Source organism: Hetaerina americana, unplaced genomic scaffold, assembly GCF_022747635.1.
Source record: "Hetaerina americana unplaced genomic scaffold, ioHetAmer1.1.p SCAF_4, whole genome shotgun sequence".
NCBI classification, from domain to species: Eukaryota; Metazoa; Arthropoda; class Insecta; order Odonata; family Calopterygidae; genus Hetaerina; species Hetaerina americana.
This window is the reverse complement of record NW_027286985.1, coordinates 12,741,148-12,764,239: the sequence shown is the minus strand read 5'-3', so window position 1 is coordinate 12,764,239 and position 23,092 is coordinate 12,741,148. Positions and strand designations below refer to the sequence as shown.

At 36.2% G+C, this 23,092-nt stretch overlaps 2 protein-coding genes across 2 annotated transcripts in view; both read left to right on the top strand.

Annotated features, from left to right (window-relative positions):
* Positions 1–17,895, top strand: part of LOC139692074 (solute carrier family 2, facilitated glucose transporter member 1-like) — a 35,709-nt gene extending 17,814 nt beyond the window's left edge. Inside the window, exons 9-11 of the mRNA XM_071590106.1 lie at positions 4,020–4,122; positions 4,635–4,961; positions 17,807–17,895. Coding sequence (XP_071446207.1) covers positions 4,020–4,122; positions 4,635–4,961; positions 17,807–17,895 — 519 coding nt within the window. The remainder of the gene's footprint in view (positions 1–4,019; positions 4,123–4,634; positions 4,962–17,806) is intronic.
* A 2,747-nt stretch (positions 17,896–20,642) lies between these two features.
* Positions 20,643–23,092, top strand: part of LOC139692073 (solute carrier family 2, facilitated glucose transporter member 1-like) — a 23,104-nt gene continuing 20,654 nt past the window's right edge. Inside the window, exons 1-2 of the mRNA XM_071590105.1 lie at positions 20,643–20,985; positions 21,190–21,297. Coding sequence (XP_071446206.1) covers positions 20,812–20,985; positions 21,190–21,297 — 282 coding nt within the window. The 5' untranslated portion in view covers positions 20,643–20,811. The remainder of the gene's footprint in view (positions 20,986–21,189; positions 21,298–23,092) is intronic.

The following is a 23,092-nucleotide window of genomic DNA, read 5'->3' as shown; positions in this document are numbered from 1 at the left end:
AAAGGGTGAATTATTTTCATGGCATAAATAAATATATTTAATGCAGTGGGTGCATATATGTGAATTGGTGTTCAATGACAAGTTAATGCCTGAATGGGTACATAGGGGAATTATGTGGAATTTATTTTGCAAGTTATTTTATCTTTGTTTTTTTTAAATATAAATTTCAATTTTTAAAACGCTTTTCTCTATCCCTCCCCATTGACTACAAACTGCCCATAGAGGAAGGGCTTGTGCATTCTGACGATACATAGAGGTGTGCTAATGCGAGCAATTATAATTCCTCCCACAGATGAGGATAACTTGGAAGCAAGTATATTTAATTTTGAAAAAGAAAGGGTATTAAGGAATTATAAATGAAATAATGCTCTGGGGATATATAACCTTCCTGTGATGTTACTTAAAGGTTTAGAAGAACGTAGATGGGAGAGTGAGTTGTGTGTGTTGTGAGTTGTCGTTCAATGGCAAGTTGATGCTCATGTGGGCACTTGGGGATTGCACTGAGCATTACTAATTCAGTTTACCAGAATAAGATGTAGATTTGGATCATTATTTAGTACAAATTAAGTGTAATGTGAGATTGACCAGGATTAAACAGAGGAATGGGTGAGGAAATGTAATGTAAAGGGTTTAAGTTGAACAAAAAGGGGAGAGTACCTGGCAGATGTAGAAAAAAATTGTGAGTGAGAATAAAGAGATAAACACTGGAAAAGAAAAATTGAAACATTAAGAAAGGTATTAAATGAACCAATGAGAATAGTTTATAGGAAAAGGACAAGGAAATCATCAACTACAGGTGAGATGATTAGGAGGATAGATGACAGAAGGAAATGAAAAAATGTCAACCCAGAATTGGGAATTGAGAATTACAGATTAATTCATGATTAACTCAGAGGAGAAACTAATAAGGCAATAGGAGTATGGTGGAAGATTCAATGAGACTATATGGAAAGTTTACAAAGGATAGGAGAAATAAGTGTATTGTTTAGGTAAGTGAAAGAACCATCAAGAAGTAAAAAGAGGAAAACCATGCACACTATTTGATATACGGCAGGAAAAGTATTATTTGAACTTTAATCCATCTCTCTTTTAAAATTCAAGGTAGATGTGTAGAATAGAGGATCTATATAATAAGGATGTTTGACCGCGAAGTTGAGACAGAAAAAGAATATAATGTTGATGGAGAGGTTTGGGACCTTAGGCCCAGGCATACTTGGTAGGGTGATGAGATTATTTAGTGAATTGTAATCATGTACACCCCAGCAGAAGTGTATAAGAGTTTTGGAAAAAGGAGATAGGAGTTTCTATGGGCTAATTAATTTCATTTATGAGTTAGATCAGTGTTAGTTCCCATCCCAGAAATGGTAAAGGCAATATATGTCAGAAATATCAAACAACATGCTTGATTTATGAGCTAAGAAGGTAGTTAGGATCATGTTTAATAGAATGAGGAGGAGAAGTAATGATTACTTAAGGGATGATGAGCCTGAGTTGGGAGAGAAATGGGAGAGGTACAAATTATGCCATAGTAGAAAATAGGTCATTAATAGAAAGGAATGTTGAATACAATCAGGAAACATTTGCTTGTTACATTGGCTATTGGGAAGGCATTTAATACAGAAAATTGGACAGAATTAATAAATAGAATAGGAATAATTTGGAGAGATAGTTGGTTTATTCACAAATAGTTGTAGTTTTAGGGGAGATGACCAACAGCTAAGGTCATTTGTGCCATTAAAGATGGATGGGAGAGGAAGGGTGGTGAGAAATCTGGAATCAGTATTAGCTTACTCTTAATGAAAGGCACCAAAGAGTCCTATGTTTTACGTCCCATCCGACAGATGGCATACTCATCCCAAGTTCTCTCCACAAAGCATCTCTAGTAGGGATCGAGATACCACTGAAAAATATCTACCGTCTCCAGGATTCAAACCTGGGTCCTCTCAGTGGGAAGCCAGTACATTAGCCACCCTACCATCCTGATCCCTTTTGTCCACAACCAGTACATGTCTGCTCAGGTGTGAGCGATGAATGGAGAGTTAGGATAGGTTGTGTTAGGAAGTGGGCTAAGATAGGGATATCCTTTATCACCTGTACTTTTCCATGTATATGTGGAGGAAATGGTATAAGTGGCATAGAAAGAACTTGAGATAGGAATGACAGTTGGTGGGGAATTCTTAAAATTTGTTATGTTTGTGGATGGTCAAGCTTTAGTTTGCCAGTCAGCCAAGAGGTTACAATTACTGCTCAGCACACTAGGAGACCAGTCTGATAGCTATGGGATGAGGATCAGTGTTAAAAAGCAGAGGTTGTGAACTTTTGGAGAAGAAGGAAGTTGCATTTTAACATTAAAATATGAGGGTAAAAATTATAATGGAACAGTTAGTTCACTTAACTTGGGATTCTTTTTGACCAGAATGATCAAAGTAGTAGGAACTTCAGCAGAAGGATTGTATTTGGAAAAGAAGCTTCCATAAGAAGGAGAGAGTTGATGAAAGTGATATTGAGTAAAGATATTATGAAAAGATTAGTGAAAACTATTATATGAAGCATGACTTTGTATGGCGCAGAAACATGGTTATTGAAGCAAGTTAGGTATAGATTAGGGTCTTTTGAAATGTGGGTAGATAGAAGGATGGAAATAAAACCCAATGAAGAGGTGCTAAGCATATTGAGGGAGGAGAGAGGGTTGTTGGGAGGCTGGTGTAGGAGATATACAAAGGAGATGGGAAAAGTGGATTTGGAGTATTTTGATTTATAATAGAATGATGAAGACTGAGATATAAGGGATAAGTCTGATCAGCACAAGGTAGGGGGAGAAAAAAGGATTGGTATATTGGTCAGAATGAAAGTAGATGCAATTAGTTTGGAATTGAAGAACATTAAATGTGGAGCAGGGTGTCAGATCGTCTTTTTGGATGGAGCAGGGAAGTGTAGCAATGATCATTCTGTGTTCATCAAAAACCTACCTTAAACTGTAAACTATCAATAAAAATGTCTAAGAACATTCATATATTGACACTTGATTTGGTCATTGGGTAACTATTTTAAATTGAGAGTGTCTTTATTTATTACAATTTCAAGAAAACTTATAAGAGTATTTTACTAAAAGAATGGAAGTAATTACTGCTAATAATTGATGAAATATTGTTTTATTTTTTGACTTAGAAGATAAAAAGATAACTATAAAAATAAGCTACCATATACTTTCATGATTTTTAATTCCTTTATTTTAAAATATTCGAATTTAATAACAGACTTATTTAGTAGAGCAGGATATATCTAACTGGAAAATTGGCCAAGAGGTTCAAGAATTACTCAAATGCAATTCATATATATATATATATATATATATATATATATATATATATATATGTATATATATATATATATATATATATATATATATATATGTATATATATATATATATATATATATATATATATATATATATATATATGTATATAATTTCAATAAAGAATCAAAAAATAAATGAATTAAGTATTAATTTAGAAATGCTATAAAGATATTTGGATATGTGCCAATTTTTTAAAATTCAACATGCATTTGTTTGCTTGCCATCCAGAGATCTTAATCTGATATCATTAAAGACAATATTTTTTTTCCAATGTTGATATAAATTTCAAAGAATAGGTAGGTAGGCACTTGGCTAAAAAGCAATGTGCGCTATTTACAAATGTTGGTTGTAAAAATTGAAAATGGTTTCAATAGAAACTAGTTCAATAAAAAAATGAAAAAGGCATTGCACATCAGTGATATTTTTAGCAAAAACAGCTTTTACTTCCATCCAAAAAAAGGAAATCATGGAAATATGGCTCATACATTTCTCATTGTATTCCGGCATTTATTTGCTTCCCACTGAAATTCTTGAATTTTCCTTTGAAGGTTATTATTGTAAACAAAGTGAGCATACATGTATTAGCACAAAAAGGTTTTTATATTTGACAACTATGCAATTTGCCCAAAATAAGATTTAATCAATTTAAAATAATTTCAGGACTCTTTCTGGTGGATGTCATATCTTTCCATTGTTGCTGTATTGGCATATGTTTTCTGCTTTGGCCTGGGGCTGAGTCCTATTCCATTTTTTATAGGTTCAGGTAATGTAGAACATTCACCAGTTTTATTTGTTCATTGTAATTTTTAATACATATCAATCTTAAATTTCTCTCTAAAATTGTCATTAAATACTTTCAATTTAAAAATGCATTGCATGAGTTAAAAATAATGAAAACATTAAGCCATATCTTGTGCCAGTGCTCTATGAATCAATCACCTCTTATTAAGCCACTACTTGCACCATCCTCAATAGAACAGTTCACTTTCAATTCAATCTTTTTGTGCTGATGAAGGGGCTGCCTTCTGGCCCCAATATTTGTGAGATTCTCAAAATATTTCTATATTTCTTTCATTGTCATTTCATTTTTTGGGATGAATGACTATTAGTGGTGCCTATATCTATGATGTAACACCATTTAGTCTTGAAAATATGAAATAATGCAAATCAAAGGATTCTTTGGCATAGAATATGATTATGTTCTATTATTTATTTGAATGGATTTTATCATGTATCTAGAAAAAATAAAAAAGAACAATGCTTTCTCCTTTTCAGAGTTATTTGAGATAGGCCCTCGCCCAGTAGCTATGGCTCTTGGTTGTATGGCTAATTGGGGTGGAAACTTTGCTGTGGGAATGACGTTTCCTCTCCTGCAGCAATGGCTGGGACCATGGACATTTGCTCCATTTGTCCTCTTTCTTGGCATCCTAGCATTATTTTTGAATACCTATTTACCAGAAACCAAAGGCCTCGACCCTGTAAAAGTGTCTTTAATGTTTGCTGAACCACATTGTCTGCGTTGCCAACAGCAACTCCCAAACAGTGATTATGATGGGGAAGACGTTATTCCACCAAAGGTGGGAATTTCAACCATTTATGATGGTAGAGTAATTAAATCATAAAATCCATTTTTTAGAACTCTCTATTTCAAAAGCAGATTTGTTACATTTTCCTCCGCTGTTTTGAAAATAGTGCATTATCATCAGTTTTTTAGGAAACATTTATCAAACACCCATTTGCTTTTAGTCTGAGATATCAGGGGGGTGTCTATCCTGGAAGACTTCAGGTCATTGTTTACTGCATACAGTATGGTGAAAACATTAATAATTGATGCATGACACCAAGTTTGTGAAATGAGTTCGTTGATCTCTATAGGCAAGATAACATAAGGCAATGGAACTGTTCTTTATTAATATAGACAAAAATCAATATATGATTTGTTGCAGTTTTGTGGATAATACTTCCTGGCTGTGAGAAACCAAGAACTGCCACATCATTTACCTCATTAGTTATCTTGAATATAATCCATGCACATCTGACTGTTACCTCACCCTTGTAGTCCTTTTGAGATCACAAGGGATATTATTTTGCAAGGACTCCATATTTCAATGCATTTGAAAGCCAAAAGGGTGGTTAGATAAATTAATGTCCACATTTCCCCAATCAACTTTATTCATTTCGTTTAACCATCAAGCAAATTTGAAAACTATCAAAATATATGCTTTGCTCCAAATGGTATTGCCTGTAGGAATACATATACTAACAGTAATATCACAAAGAAAATATTCAAGGAATGCTGACCAAATTCCATCCATTGGATTGAATTTACAGCAACATTTTGTTGAATTAAAATCTCAAGGGAATAATGCTGAAGTTGATCAAATGAGATAGGAAAAGGTGATGGAAAGGACATTTTGCTGAAACCTTCAATGGAGGTGAGAAAAGCTCAGTGTATTGAATTGATAAGCAAAGTTCCACTGGTGTGAATACCTGCATAATATATTTATTTTAGCCCAATGAATTCCAATGAAATGTGAGGGCTCATTGCTTGGCCAAGTATTTTGGGGTTCATGAGAGATCACAGCACAAATAATTCTTTTAGGTACATGTAGGTGAATATTTTGTATTTTAGAATATATTTTGACACTGCAGTGATTAAAATTAAATGGAATCTTAATTCTTCTAAAAAATGAATCTATATTTTTCTATGTATTTTTATTACATTATTTTTGAAAATATTTTCAATATTGACATAATTTTGAATAGTTTTGGTTAGTAAGAGTTTCATCAAAGATAATCTTTCTATCATTTCAAATTAATGTCACAGCTAGGATAATTATTTAATTATTTTTACTAAAACATACATATATGCATATATTAGGAACAATTTAGATACCTGAATGAAAAGTAAATTGCTGTTTCTTTACAATGTCTAGCAATGTAAAACCCTAAAAAACATTTATAAATCTTCACTTCTTTTTTTTATCATAAAGATCATTCAAAAAGTGAGAGGGCCATCATCTAAAATTATTTCAAAATTTATGATTGTAATTTTTATCTTTGATGTTAGGCATAATTATATGAAAATATATGCCTACATATATGCATAAGCCAAGCTTGGGAATTTATATTTGAACATTCAATGGTTAATTGGTGAAAAAACATAGCTAATATGTAATTAACTGAATAGCATCTAAAAAAAGAGTTTTCAATGGAAATAAGTTTGTAAAATCAGGAAATTTTAAAGATTCTTTCCACTCAATCCTTAACTTTGATGTAAATCAAAACGATTTATAAAGAATGTTTTTACAGCCAGTCACAAAGCTCATGGTTCATGGATAACGTGAAGGATTATCCTTAAATTCTCACTTCTTAGAACAGCACCCTTGTACGTACCTAGAAGTACACATGCTTGCATTCTGCAAATTCTTTTAGCGTCAGGCTAATTAAGTGCCATAATATGCCAGCAAAGATGATGTTATTCTTGGATTATTACTAAAAAAAAGGTGCCTTTAAATTTGCCAAGTTGGTTCATATTGCTCAAAATGACCCTGGAAGACACTGGTGAAATAAATATATACTGACGCCCAATATTCCAGGGATAAGGATGATCCTGGGTTTGCTATGAATTATTAGGTTTTTATTAATACTCACTTCCACTGCTCACTTAAAGATTTTTACGAGCAGCAATTCTTCCAGTGTGAATAAAAGAGTGTTCTCTTGCCTCCGAGCATCTTGTAAAAAGACAAGTACTGAATCTTTAATGCTATTTTCATTTGAGGGGTTTTGAGGATAATAAATGATATATCTGAGTACCCAATATTCGTTAGATATTCGATAATTATTAGAATGAAGAATGATATATTCTTTCCAACATTAATAAAAAAATGAAGAAAATAGGAGCAGGATTATGTGAGGAAAGGAATTTCTTTCTACCAAAGTGGAATAATCGACGAGGAGAGATGCTGATTTCTACATCATTCAAAAGAATTGCATTTTACTCATGTGGCTGAGAAGTCTAATTGGGTTAAGTCATTTACTAATATTTCATGGTGGATCAAATCCATATTGGCAAAAACATCAAAGCCCTCTATGAAAAATAAAATTCAACATGCTTACATAAGCAGGTTATTGTGACTGTTTACATCAATATATTACTCTGTGAGCGACCACTAGGGTATGTGGCAGGAGATGTTAGGTCTCCAACCATTAGAGTAATTGGTGGTAGGTGATTAATGCCATTTGGGAAGTTCTATTTGTAATTATGGCAAGTTATATTTTCTACAGTTATTGTCTTTAATTGTGTGAAGCAAAAAAAACCTTGAATCATTTGGATTTGCTGTCAATATCCTGTAACTTCTCATTGTGGTCTTATGAAATAGCAAAAAGGGACACTAAGATTGGGACTTGTGTCAACATTATACCCAAATCACTACCTTTCTCAAAGTTTAAGTGATGAAATTAATATTCATGCTTGCATAGTCTTCATGCAGGCTATATGCAATCTGTGAGTACATAGTGATTCTTTGCGAAGTGGACCAATTTTTTTTGTGTCTTGAGTAATTACAAAATTAAATTCATCCATGATGGGTCCACTCAAGTTGTCCACTGAAACACTCAAGTTGTCTGCTCAAACACTCAAGTTAAGGTTTTTGTGATGTGAAATAACACCTCTTCCTCATTTTTCCTTTGAATACTATCCCAAATATTCATGTGATGAACCCTAATTTCCTTATTACAGATTTATACTTGTTTCTAATGTGCATTTTCCATAATAATAGGGACTTCGCGTTATATTACTTTGTCTGCCAATCTTATTTCTACTAGTCCATGTACATAGAAGTACCTGGGGGTATAGTGAAGTTTTAATAATTATAAAAAAATAATCAAGATAGAAACTTAGTTTTTATTTGTTATTCCTTAAACTTCTCTGCAAAGTTACCATCGAGAGTTATACATTCCTCCCAGTGTTTCTTGACCTTTTGAAGGCCATCATTGTAGAACTCAGCACTCAAATGGTTGTGTTGAAAACCATTATTCTACCTCTTGAATGACTTCATTTATGTTGCCATATTTCCAACCCTGCATTGGTTATTGAGTTCTGGGATTTAGAAAAAGCTGCTTCAAGTGAGATTGGGAAAATAGGCTGGATGTGACAAAACTTCAAAGCCACGTTACTTTGATTCCTTAATGGTCCCTTGAGATGAGTGAGTAGGTGGAACATTGACAAGAAGCCAGATGATTTAGGTGATCATACCGTACCATTTCTTTTTCAGAGTGTCATGCAAAAAGTTCAGAAGTGTGCAGTAATAGGCACCAGTGATGTTATGACCCTTCTCCAGGTAGTCTGTTAAGATTACGCCACGACATTCCCAAAAAACAGTGCACATATATGGCTGCGTAGATTTTCGCGGCGGTGGCTTGAAGAATTCTGCATGTCCGGGTTTTCACCGCGTTGTTGTTTGAAGCCGACAACAGTTTCGCCGAAGTTTCATCCGGCGTCTTCAGGTCGAAGATGAGGGACTCAGATTTTGGCCGTCCTTATATAGATTATATAGATTATAACTGGGATCGAGTCGGCCATCCGAAAGCTTCCCAAGGGAGACGCTGATGAGATAACGGAAGAAGTAGCACTCATTCTACGCAACGCTAGACCACCTAAGTCTAATATCACAACTGCCGAAAGACGAGCTCTGAGGAACCTGCAAGAAAATGAGAGCATTCTCATAATACCTGCAGACAAAGGGAATGCAACTGTGGTAATCAACAAAGAGGGCTACCGGAGCAAAATTACGGAACTTCTCCAAGACGGGACGTATAAGAAACTCAAGACCGACCCGACAGCAAAAATAGAGCGAAACACCAGAGCTCTAATAAAGAAATCCCTCATTCCGATGGAAGAACAACGTGGACTATTTTCTTCGGCTCCCAAACCACCCAGATTTTACGGACTGCCGAAAATACATAAGGAGGGGATACCACTCCGACCTATAGCCAGCCAGATCGATGCTCCAACATACGGACTGGCGAAATACCTGGCCCAATCTCTACAGTTCTACGTCGGAAAAACATCGTCATTCGTGAAAAACTCCGGGCATTTCATCGACATCCTGAAAAAGATCACAATGGACAGCAACGAATTATTGGTGAGCTTCGATGTTGTTTCACTGTTCACTAACATCCCGATTAAGGAATCGGTGGAGATCATCAGAGGTCTAACCACCAACGGCATTCCGGAAGACTTCCCCACACTGGTGGAGCATTGCCTCACGAATGCTTATTTTTTGTGGAACGAAGAATTCTACGAGCAGACAGAGGGTGCAGCCATGGGTTCGCCGCTGTCTCCGGTAGTGGCTAACCTGTTCATGGAGCATTTTGAAGAAAAGATCCTTAATCAGTACGAGAAAAAACCTAGGATGTGGTTAAGATATGTGGATGATACTTTCGTCATCTGGCAGCACGGCGCAGCAGAACTTCAGAAATTTCTTCAATTTCTCAACTCACAACATCATTCCATCAAATTTACGATGGAAGTAGAAAAGGACAACCAACTACCTTTCCTGGACGTCTTAGTCAAAAAGAAGAGTTGTGGGAAGCTGGGACATGCTGCTTACAGAAAGAAGACGCACACCGACCGTTATCTAAACGCAACCTCTCACCACCATCCGCTCCAGAAGACATCTTTGGTGGACACACTAGTTCACAGAGCGTATGAAATCTCTGACGCCGATTCTTTGCTGACTGAAAAGAAACATCTACTGAGAGCACTGAAACAAAACGGCTATCGGAACGATATGGTCCTAAAAAGGACCGCCAGGGAAGAAAGGCGAAGACGAGATTCTGACAAGTCAATCAAGCAGACGGAACCGGACCCAAAGGCATACGCGACTATCCCCTTCGTATCGGGAACATCCGAGAAGATAGCCATAATCCTTAAAAAGCACGACGTGGTGACAAGATTCAACTGCACCAAGAAAATAGCGGACGCGCTCCCCGGACCGAAGGACAAAATCTCGAAAGACCTATACGAAGGGGTCTATCAAGTACCGTGTTCATGTGGGAAAGCCTACATCGGGGAAACATGCCGAGCTATGAAAGTTCGGATGAAAGAACACCTCCGGGCTACTACGAACAAACAGTTTCACCTCTCGGCCATCTCCGAGCACAAGTGGAGTGAACCCGGCCATGATATTCTATTCCATGACGCTACAATCATAAGTAAAGAAAGTAGATATTACCCACGCCTAATCAGAGAAGCTATTGAGATAGCCAAAAACCCGGCGAATTTCAATAGAGATGAAGGCTACCATCTCCACAACGCGTGGAAGAGAGTCCTCCGAAAAAGGACCAATCAGAGAGCAGCACCTGGACGGGACCACCTATATAAGGACGGCCAAAATCTGAGTCCCTCCCCGAAGAGGATCATTATCCTATAACGGGGTTTCCGTGTTGTTATTGTTATGTTTATATATTGTTTATGTACTCTTTACATCTGTAATCTATAATACGGAAATAAAAACCTTTAAAACTGAAAAACTGAAACTGAGTCCCTCATCTTCGACCTGAAGACGCCGGATGAAACTTCGGCGAAACTGTTGTCGGCTTCAAACAACAACGCGGTGAAAACCCGGACATGTAGAATTCAACAGTGCACATTATGGTGCGAAAACTGACCTACCTTGCAACTGCGCCAGATGAAGGGCTATCATTTAAACAAACAGACATAATTTCATCATGCATTTGCGGGGTGCTGCAGACTTTTAAATAAAGGAACTTAATCACACTGTGACCCTCTATCTTCTCCATACTGTGAGATACGTCAATCTATGGCTTCCTGAAGCATGGCATTTGAACATCAATAGCTGTAATAACAACATTAGGTACATAAGATTCAATAAATATAGAATTAATTTTATCCAGGTATCTCAGCTATTTATTAGGGATAATTACATTAAAGCAAAACTCCCACATCAGCATTTTAGGATTTTATTCAACAATTATTGAAGGAGAGCTAAATTAAAAAAAATTTAAAGCGAGACATTGGTTATGTCATCAACTGTAGACATCATTGAGATGGCTAAAAAAATATGTGACTTACATAGTGGTGAATGACCATATTATTATTATCAGTAATCTACCAGTTAATGTAGGTTTTTGGATGGACACAGGCTACCTAATTGTGAATCAATAAATCACTCGCCTTCCCTTACAAAACACAATATGATATCCAACTCTTAAATAAGCCCCTCTTCAATTCTGCATACTTTCTTCATTCCATCCTGCATTCCTATTTTAATCCTATTCTTTCCTTGTTTGCATGACATTCAAGTAAATATATGTACCTAACCTATATACATAACCTAACACCTATATATATGTACCCAATCTATGTATGTCCATAACTTAACAACTACATATGTATATGCACCCTTTGTGCAACCCTCACAAAATTTTTTTAAGTGCTAGGTCCAGTTCTCTTAATCCTTCCTGGGTGTCCCAAAAAATAAAAAAGAGAAAACAGTTGATGCAAATACCTTTAATCAAATATTAGATTCAGAGTTTATCTGAATGAATTTGATGCTTACATATCATCTGGCTTGGAAAAGTTGACCAACAAACATTTACTGAATAAGTTAAGGTTAGCTAATGGGAAAATTAACTCAATGAAGTTAAAGGTTGCATTACATTTTTTTACTGAATAAAGTTAATTTAAATGAAAAATAACTGAGCTAAATGTTATGAGAAAAACAAATTTGCACTTTTCTACAGGTTTATTGGTAATGTACAACGTTTTTTGGTTCACAGAACCATCTTCAAGTAAAAGACAACATTCAAATTGTGAATACATCATATTTATACCTGTTTGAGGAAGGGAAAAGGAAGAGTGAGGAGTAAGGTAGGTGAGGACAAAGAGCGGAAATGTGGAAACCCAAACACAACAGAGAAACCAAAAAAATTGAGAGGTAAAAAGAGGGGGGAGAAGGATGAGCTTGTGTGTTCATTATTGAGAGAACGGTGACAGGTAGCTGATACCCTGGTGGCAGGGAGGAGGGAAGCATACAGAAGGGTTAAGTGGGAAGGGGACATGGAAGGGACAGAGGCAAGCTGAGGGATGAGATGTAAGTGATTCTAACAAGGACAGATTCTAAGATAGGAAAGATTATTCAACTCAAAACTGAGAGTGGGGGATAGCTTTTTGGTGGATGGGAAAATCCATGGAGGGTGGAATCAGTTGGAGAGAGGGATATTCAGTTTGCTCTGGAAAGAGGATTCTGAGGAGAGGAGAGTAGTTTATAAAATTCCGGTCATTTTAAAGAATTCCAAGTTACAATTACAAGGGCGTGTCGCGCACGACTACGAATTCCAAGTTGTTATAAAATATCAACTTTTTTGCCCTTATTTTCATAGTAAAGAATCTTAGGATAAAATTTACATGATTGGGATGATTGTAATAGATGCTTAGCTAGGAGTGGCGTTTCATCATTAGTCCTCCAACATCTTTCATGTTCTTTTATTCTAGTCTTGAAACTTCTTCTGGTCTGGCTTATGTAGCACATGTCACAGAAATCACACTTCACTTTGTAAATGCCAGGTTGTAGGTGAGTTCTAGTTTGTCTTTGTTGCGGCAAAGAGTTTTTCCCAGAGTATAAGGATTATGAAATGATATATTCAACTTTCTTTTATTACATTTTTGGGAGATTTTATTGCAAAGATCACCTACAAACAATAGATGACACCACTTTTTGGGCTTTTTTTGTGTGGAGGTAAGGGAGCATAACTCTGAAATAGCTTTAGATTTTAATTTTTTCTTCAAGAGAGTGGCAACAATATTTGCACAATAGCCATTGGGTACTGCTATTGATTTTATGGTGTCCAGCTCATGGTTTAAATTTTTTATAGTTAGTGGTAACTTGAGAAGTCGGTTTATCATTGAATGGAGTACTGACAGTTTCTGGGTCATAGGGTGGGAGGAATCAGCTGGGATGATCACATCACTGTAACAAAATGATGAACTTTCACTGCATCTTGCCAGAATCTGTTGAGCTAAATTTTAACAGTTAATATGCTAGTAGTAATAGTAGCAGAGCTGGCCAATAGCTAAGGTCATTTCCAATTATTATTTCAGTTCAAAGCATTATGTACAACTAATAGAGTAGAATATAAAATAAAATGAGGATGTAACGTATCTTCCCATTGACAATGCACACCTTATGTATAACGCGCACCCAGAACTTTGTAGCTCTCATGAATTTGTATAGATACCGCATGCCCAGAGCTTCATAGTTATCTTGAACGTGTATAGTTGCCATACGTCTGTATATATATATATATATATATATATATATATATATATATATATATATATATATATATATATATATATATATATATATATATATACACATATATATATATATATATATATATATAATGCTTTATATATAAAAACCATAAACACAGTAATCAATCCAAAGGTCGGTTTAGTAGGTGATGGTAGAGTTCACCCAGTACTAAGCCCTATACGGCGTGTGAAATTCACACATCAGGGTAGGGGGGCCAGTTCCTTTCCCTGTGCCGGTTATGATTTCCCAGGAAGACCTGGTACCCGAAAAATCACTTTAGCTTGGGTGGAGCTGCAGGTGCCCAGAGTGCCTTGCCTGGGAATCGAACCCGGGACCCTCCGGTCAGCAGTCCAACGCTCTACCCACTGGACTACCCTTATATATATATATATATATATATATATATATATATATATAAGTGGGTCGCGTAAAAATTATATTTAGTGTGGGTAAAAGTACGTCTATGTTTGGATTTTTTCAATTTTCATTGCATAACGCGCATCGTCATTATCTGAACATTTTTGTATAGATAATGCCCACGTTATCATTGGGAAAGTATGGTATTTGTCTGTTTTAAATATTCGAAAAAGATATTTGATAGAGTGAATTAGGAGGAAATAATAAATGCATTGCAGAAAATTGTAGATTGGAGGAATAGGAGACTAATCTACAACCCTTACATTTCTCAGACTACTCAGGTACACATGGTGGATGGAGAATGTGGATGGGCACTATTAGGAGTAAGAACTTAAGAGTAAGACCCATTTTCACCTGAGCCATTCAACGTATATGTGAAGGAAATGATTAGGAGCATGGGAAGAACTGGAGAATAGAATTCATAAAATCAGTTTTTCTGATGATGAGCTTTATTTATCCAGTCAGCAAGGAGTTGCAAACTTTGCTGAGTGCATTGGAAAATCAGTGCGATAGATATGGAATGAAGATGTGGAGAAAATAATGACTAAGCATTTTTCAAGAAAGAGAAAGATTAGCTTAAGTATTAAAATAGGATGATTCTGAAGCTGCACCATAGGGATATCTAGCTTGGATTAAAGTTTATTTTGTCAGTGGAGTTACAAAGTTTTATTTTTACAATATTCATTGAAATAAAACTTAATAAAATAGAGTAGGAGGAACAGATCACTTATCTCAGAAGTGCTTTTGGTCAAATTGTATTTGTTTTATTATTTATTCTAATGGTTAAGGTAGGTTTTGGATCGTAACAACTTCCAAATTAATATTTTATCTATCCTAAATGAACATAACACAACATCCCACTCTACAACATGTCCATCTTCGTCTCTGTCTGCTTCCTTCCTCCCATCATCCCATTCAACATCCCTATTCTAATCCTGCCCTTCCCTTGTTTGCCTAAAATTCTCCCTTCTATCACAGTCCTTAACATTCCACTGCCGATCAATATGCCCTTCATCCATTTTTCCTGTCTCATTGTGATTTCTCCCAACAATCCCCTCTCCTCACTCACTATACCTAGCACTTCCTTTTTTATTTGACATTCTGTCCACTTCACCCTCTCCATTTTTCTCCACACCTACATTTCAAAAGCCTCCAACCTATGCCTATCATCATGCTCCAATAGCAGTGTTTTCTTGCTGCACATAACTAAATTCCATCTTCAATCAAAGTTTTAACAAATTTTTTCTTCGCATTCTTACTCAATGTCCCTATCATCAATTTTTACTTCCCTGTGAAAGTCTCTTCACGTAGTGCAATTCTTCTCCTTACATCCCTACTACTTTGACCATTTTGGTCCAAAACACTTCCAAGATAAGTAAACTGCTCCACCTACTTTAGTTTTTGACCTCTTCTTTTAATGTTAACCTTAGTGTGTCTCTTTCTGGCAAATCTAATATCCTTTGTCTTATTAATATTGATTCTCATCCCATATCTGTTGAACTGAATTTCCAATTCACTCAGCAATGCTTGCAACTCCTTGGCTGACTCACTCACTAGACCTTGGTCATCAGCAAACCTAACTTATTCTATGAATTCACTGCCGACTATCATTCTTATCACTAGTTCTTCTAATACCTCTTCAATCATTTGCTCTACATATACCTTGAACAGCACTGGTGGTAATGGATAACATTGCCTTACACCTCTTTCTAACACTGCAAATTCCTACTCTCCGTCATACCCCACTGGCACCTGATTAGTCTGAGACATGTACAGGTTGCTGATTAACCTCCCGTCCTTCCAATTAATTCCTATTTTCTGCAATATACTCATTAGTTTTTCCCAATCCATTCTATGAAACGCCTTGTCAAAATCTAGGAAACGGGCAAATATGTACATCCTGATTGTATTGTATGCTCCACTCCATTAGTGATCGGGGATCAAGATGGTGCAGTGGCTATCATACTGGCTTCCCACCCAGAAGGCCCGGGTTCAAATCCCGGCAGTGTTGAGGTGCTTTGTAGAGGGCACTTTGAGTGAGTACGCCGTCTGTCGGATGGGACATTAAGCTGCGGACCCCTTGGCCCCTTTCATAAAGAGTAGGCTAAGGCCAACGCCAGGTTTCTCCCGACCTTTCATCCTTTCCTGTCCATCCCTAGTGGCCCAAATGACCTCAACTGTCGGTCGCCTCCCCTAAACACTACTACTGGATTAGTGATTTCATCTCCCTGAATACTTTATCTATGCCTAACCTTACTGGCCTAAGTTCTTTACCATCGGCTTATCTACATATTCCTTCCATCTCTCTTGGATCTTTTCTATTTCCACTCATACCCAACTTGTTAACACATCTTCCCTTCTTACTTCACCATAGTGTTTTAACCTTCTTGTATAGCACATCAATGTCACCCTTCCTCAGCAAACTTTCCATATCCTTGCACTTAGTCTTCCACCATGCCTCTTTTGCTCTATTTCTTACCCATCTTAATTAATTATTTAGCTCTCTGTACTTCCTTCTGCCCATCTCTGCGTTTAAATTCTTCCATTTCCTTCTCTCATCTATCAATATAATCATCTTATCTGTGATCCATGGTTTCCTTGTCCTTTCCCTATTAAGAGTTCCTATAATTTCTTTTGCAGTTTTTGCAGTCCCTATTTTGATATATTCCTATTTTTCCTCGATAGTACTGAGCTCCTATCCCTCCCTCATGATTTTCTCCACAGCTTACTGATCCTCCTTCCTTTTCAATCAGTTAAAACTTTCTTCCTAACCTTCCATTTCCTAACTCACCACCCCTGTCTTATCTTTTTGAAACAGATGCTACCTTTCATGACCACTAAGTTGAGATAATAGTCTGCATCTGCTCCTAGGAAGCTGTGCGAATTCATCACACTGTTTCTAAACCTGTGCCTTACCATAATATAATCTAACTGATTCATATCTGAGTCACCGGGCACTTTCCATGAATACTTATGCCTTTTTTGGTGTCTAAACCAAGCATTGGTGATGATTAGCCCCTGTCTCCTACAAACCTCAATTGATTTCTCTCCGCAGTAATTCCTCATACCTAAACCATAGTCCCCCACCTAATCACCATCTCTTTCTTTACTTACCGTTTCATTCCAATCCCCCATCAATGTGTCAGAAGATGTAAAAATTACTTTTCATAAAGTTGAAAGACATGATTTTCAAGTAGTAGTCTTTTATTGTAGTAAAAAAGTCAGCATCTAGTTGGCAGGCCTGCTGTCCCAATAGTCAATAGCTTAATATTGAAAGTTATATTTTAATTTTTATTGATAATTTTACTGTCAATTTAGATTAAGAAAAACGATCAAATTAACTTTATCTACAGTTTGACTCTTGTACTGCAAAATTTACATATCATTTGTATTTTTCCCAACATATTTACCTTTATTCTTGAGGCACTGGAGTAAGTAACTTTTTTAAGGGGAGACCTTTTAATGAGAATATTATCAAACCACACTGACTATTGAGATGTTGTACATATTTATGTATTTTTTTAATATATCAGTGGTGCGAATCTATTTTTTATGTCAGTGTGATGGTTCACTGGAAATAAACTTCATTTTGTCTTTACATGCGTATCAAGAGAAAGTGTAAACTCGTTCATTAGTAAATACAATTATTCTTCATTTTTATCACTTTCCATTTTTCTTCATTTTCAGATCCATATACTTTATTTCCTTCCTTTCATCACTCTCCTAATGATGGTACATTGGCCAGCCTCCTGTGGAAAGGATCTCTGAGGGACTGACAATAGTATTCCACATGCTCCTACTCCGATACAGGTAACAGAGTGGGAAGAAAAATTAAAAACTTTACATTGTGTCACAATGATTGGCATCTATTGAATATTTTTCCCTGAAGGGAAAATAGTGCCAAAAGAATAAAACTTGATGTCTCTAATTACCCTCTTCAGTATTCCTTCACAGATGGACTCCAAAGGGTTGCATTTTTTTTTGGGCACTGATGTAGGGTATTGGGTTATGTCAGTTATAGGATTGATTCTGTTAGGCCTTTTGCATATTATTTGTTGGGCTTTTTAATCCCAGCATGTGAATTGTTAGTTTATGTTTGAATTTTTTGTTTATCTTAGTCTTTTATTGTCAACGGGAATTGGGCACTGAACTATGCATATTAATACATCTCTGGGGAAAGATAAAGATGAAATAATTTTTTACTGCTGGTGGACTTAGTCCAAGTCAAATGATTCCAATGCACATCTAAACATGCCTAGGGTGAATTTTCAATTTAGTTTTCACATGTGGAAACTTATTAGATTGTTTTTCTTGGTGGATTACGTCTATGGTCTATGGTAAGTGCTCATAAGGAATGGATGAAGGTATTTAGATTTGATTTTAGAATGAAAACTGTGGGATTCCAGGGGGGAAGGAACTAAAATGAGCCAAATATTGAGCTCATCAAGAAGTTTTATTATTTCTGTTAAATCATCTACTTGCAATGGAACAGAGGGTGAGGTTTCTTTGGGCCTGTAATTGATTGAGGTGAAAGAGTACAAGGTAGGAAGACTACTAATTTCTTACTAGTGGAAATACTGAAGTGAATAAATTGTAGTTTGTTGCATAAACTTGATGCCAACAAATTTTATGCGCAGACCTGTTAGAATGTGACCTTAATTAAGGATGAGAGGAATAGCATATGTTCATGGCTTTTTTCTTGTGTGCAAAACTATGACATGTTGGCATTTGTGGAATTTTCTTTAATTTTTAACTTGTAAGCTCATTAAGTGAAGAGATTTGAATGTCATAGACTCAGAACTTTATACAAGTAGTGGAACTCCGAGCTGGTCGGAGAGTCTTTTTTCCTAGGGTTGTGATACGTCATTGTTATGCAGTTCCATGAGTGATCAGTTGGAGTGGTTTATGCTCTGCCCCATGTCTGCCCTAAAATTTCCTGTTCCAGTGAGGGAGTGGCTTCAAAATTTTTTTTGGCGTCGGCAATTTGTATTTTTCGATAAAATACTTTCTGGGAGGGAGATGTTTTTGGGCATTATGACTGCTCTCAATTTTGGTAAATTTCTTCAAGGAAAGCTATCATAAACACAACGTCTTTCGTAAAATCCTTTTATTCAGTGAAACGATATAGAACTATGGTTTCCACCAAAGACTAGAATAACTACCAAGCATTTAAGTAAATATGCATTGGTTAAATTGCTTGGTAACATCAATATTGGCTATGAATCTTAGAATATGTTTTTGTCGGTTCTCCAAGATATTCTTTATCTCTTAAGAGACTCAAGAGGGGTAGAAATCATTCTTCATCAACCTATCAACCATAATGGGACAATTGGTTCTTGGTAGGTCAGCACCGAAGCTTGAATTAGACGTATTATTATTATTACCTCAAAGGCTTCCATATTCTGCCGGCACGTACGATAACATTCACATGATCTCTAAACGTACATTTTCAGAGCGCGTGCCTTTAGTTTTTCGGTTAAATGTACATATCGGATTACCAGGTGATAACTAAATCTTCGTTACCTTTGAGCAAATTCAGCGAATTTATCTTGAATGGCTTGATTGGCTCGAGGGGGTAAATAACGAGGAGCGAGACGACGTGGACGATTAAATCGAATTGCCTTGGCAGCAGTTATTTCATATTTAGAAACATTAATTCATTTAATGGAGAAATGTCACTAATGCCTTAATAGGATATGATGCATATGCAATAGAATATATTATGTCTGGAAAATAAAAGAGAGATTGCAATAAGCAGGCGGCACTAACGGAGAATTTATCAGTTACCGTGAACATTGATTCTCCCTATGTAGAACTCGTGGAATAGCAGTTTTTGAAAAGCAGTTCACGCAAATATGTACAAGTATTTTATCAAAGGTCTTTTTTTTACTTTTTCCACTGAAATGAAATAAAAATAATTAAGATTTTGCTACCGTCGAACTGATATTTTAACGAATATTTTAAGTATGAATTTTTTGTCAAGTATGTTTTTTTTGATTCGCGGAAGCTTTACTGCCGCCCTTTGAATTGGAACTTCAGAATTGTATACTCGCCTAAAGATTTTTTCGAGTATCCTTATCAGCAAGTTCAAGTTTAGGTTTATGGCTTCTAAATGTCATTGTCAAGGTATGAATGCAGAAAATGTGGGTTGATGATCGGTGAGCGGTAAATAACAATTAATTTATTGCCTCTTACAATTGTTAACCAAGGTACCTACCTATCCAAAAAATGTATCTGCGTAAACCTGATATTGATTTTTTTCGCTGGCATAATACATTATGTCGTCAGAAAAAATCATAATTCTCCCTATTTCTGGTACCGAATTGCGTAATTGATTACTGGGGGGTGTATAATTGTCCGTGATTCAGCGGAGGTCTTGACTTTTCCAACTGAAATCGGCATCCAATTAAACAGAATCAGTGTACGAACGAGCGGGAAAGTGTGGTGAGGCAAGCGTCCGCGCGAGCGTATTAATGAAGGCGCAAGCGCACTCCGGTGTCATTCGCGAGCATGGAGGAATAGAAGGGGACTGATACATAAGCGGACTCATAAACTCCGCGTGAAAGATTGCAATTTCGTCCAAAGTACCAGGTAATAAGTTCGGGAAGTGGCTCAGAAACGCTTCAGTTCGACTCCCAAATAAATTGCTCAAGTATCCTCCCCATAATTTGCTCAACTATTCCTCAACCAACATGGTTTCGCCAAAAAAATTTGATCAGTTTAAAGACTGCATGACACATGGTTCATTGAGCGCGTTTCAGCAGCAATTTTTGTTAAATAATGGGAAGGAACTGAGTGTTTCGAAAAATTCCGTGGGCGCATCTCACACAGCTGAGCCGACGAAAGTATTAGCCTTGCAAAATAAGGTGAGCAAGAAAGTGTATCTCGAGTTTCATTCTTTATAATGATCAAAATTAGAATGTCAAGTATAATTTTACCGTTGTATACTGTTAATATAGTAATAAGATGTCTGCGCGTAGATATTGGTGCGGATATAAGCGTTGATCTTCTGATACACGCGTTAAAAACACGATAATTTCAAATGATTTAGAATATTTATTTCTTTTCAGAGAAAAGAAGAATGGACCTTTATGCTTTTCTTGTGTGGATTTGTTACCAACGTCGGGGCTTGCATACCTATTGGTTATTCTATAGGAGTATTGAATACGCCACAAGCAGTAAGTCGTCGCCTCAAATATTAGCATGATATGCTACAATAATTGAGTTATTTTTTCCTTCACTCTTTATATTAACGATTCCTTAATTTTGTAAGCGTCATAATAAACATCCGAATCCCATTAGTATGAAGTTTGCGTATGTCTTCCACCGGTTCAGGGGTTCCATGTTGGCCGGCGTTTCGAAGCTCAACTTGAGCATTGTCCTCAGGTCAGATGAGTCACCTCGGACCTGGTGACTCGAGAAAACTTCATGAAGCTGATACGCCGGGAAAGCACTAGATCATACATACTTCATCCACCTCCCAAAAATGTGGAATGAAATTATATTGCTCCTGCTGAAATATATAATTATTTTGAATATATTTTCGACTCTGATAGCTGAAATCTTTTCTATATGTTGCATACTCAATATGCAACAATATTAATGAGATCGGCTGGCTAGCGAACGTCCTGCAAGTACAAGTGCGATAACCCCGCGCACACCGGTGCTCGGCGGGCGGCACACCCTCACCCCTAATACTCCAAACTTCATAGTAACGGAGCTTTATCCGTAATGATGCTGTTTTGATTTGTCATATAAAGGGAAAATATTTCCAAGTTCACAATTTTGGTAGATAATCATTTAGACTGAAGCCTCTCCTATTAATCATTCATTGTAAGTTATTCTAATAGTCTTGTACAACCACTGTTCATTAATTAAATAGCCATTTCACGGAAAATCACCTCATGTTAATTTGTAATGACGGAGGAACATTGATGGCATTTCCTGTGAATAACCAAAGGGCAGAGAGAAAATAGAATTGATTACCTTTTTTGAATCTTTCCTGGGGAAAAGGAGGCTTCTAATATTGTGCCTTCCTGTATTATTTTACATTTCTGTCACCTGAATCATAACCATATGGCCTCTCCAAAAAGCTAGAGAATTAGACATGGCCTGTTTGATATGAGTATTATTGATAAATTTGAAGTTACTAGGTATTCAATTATATACTACTTTTTTGAAAAGCAGGTCAATGTTTGATGGGAAGATTAAGTGCAGACTTAATATGCATATTAAAAACTTGATCATGATTACTTTGACTTAATAGTATTGTCTCATATTATTGAGTGTATCTTTCACTTTCAGTCAATAATTTGTTCTGTTTATAAATGAGTTTTTTGTACTAATGGTGTTCATGATCCATAGTTTTTTTACCTTCCTCTTAAAGGATGATATATTAAAATAAATTTGTATAGTATCTCTCATTGTTGATAACATATGATTATCAATTATCAGCTTCTTCTTTATGAGGAGAGATTTAAAGTTTTTATATATACTGCTGTGCATATAGAATGATCCCAGAGAAGGTCTTGTTTTAAAATATTACGATGTCTTTGGGCACTCAACCAAACTCAAACTGAAATAAATAAAAATTTTGTATGCAGTATTTCAATGCACAGTATAGGGAAAATAGCATTTCCCTTATCTAAAATATATATAAAAAACCTTAAATTAAAAAAGTCAGTTAAGATGATGCCCCAACCCAATTGGTGATCAACTCTCACCAAGGAAAGTACGGCATGTTGGGTGACAATAGCCATCTAATGTCAAAGGTGACTATTCCAGCCATTAGGCCCGCATTAAGCTAATTATTATTGATTGATTCACCCCTCCCTTCCAACTTAGTGCTTCTATTTGTCATAGTGTCTGTCATTGTGATGTCTATGATCTCACCTTTCAAAGAAAACCTTCAGAAATTTTTCGATGAGTCAGGTGTATAGTCTGCAAGGAATTCTGAAAAGCTCTCTTCCAATT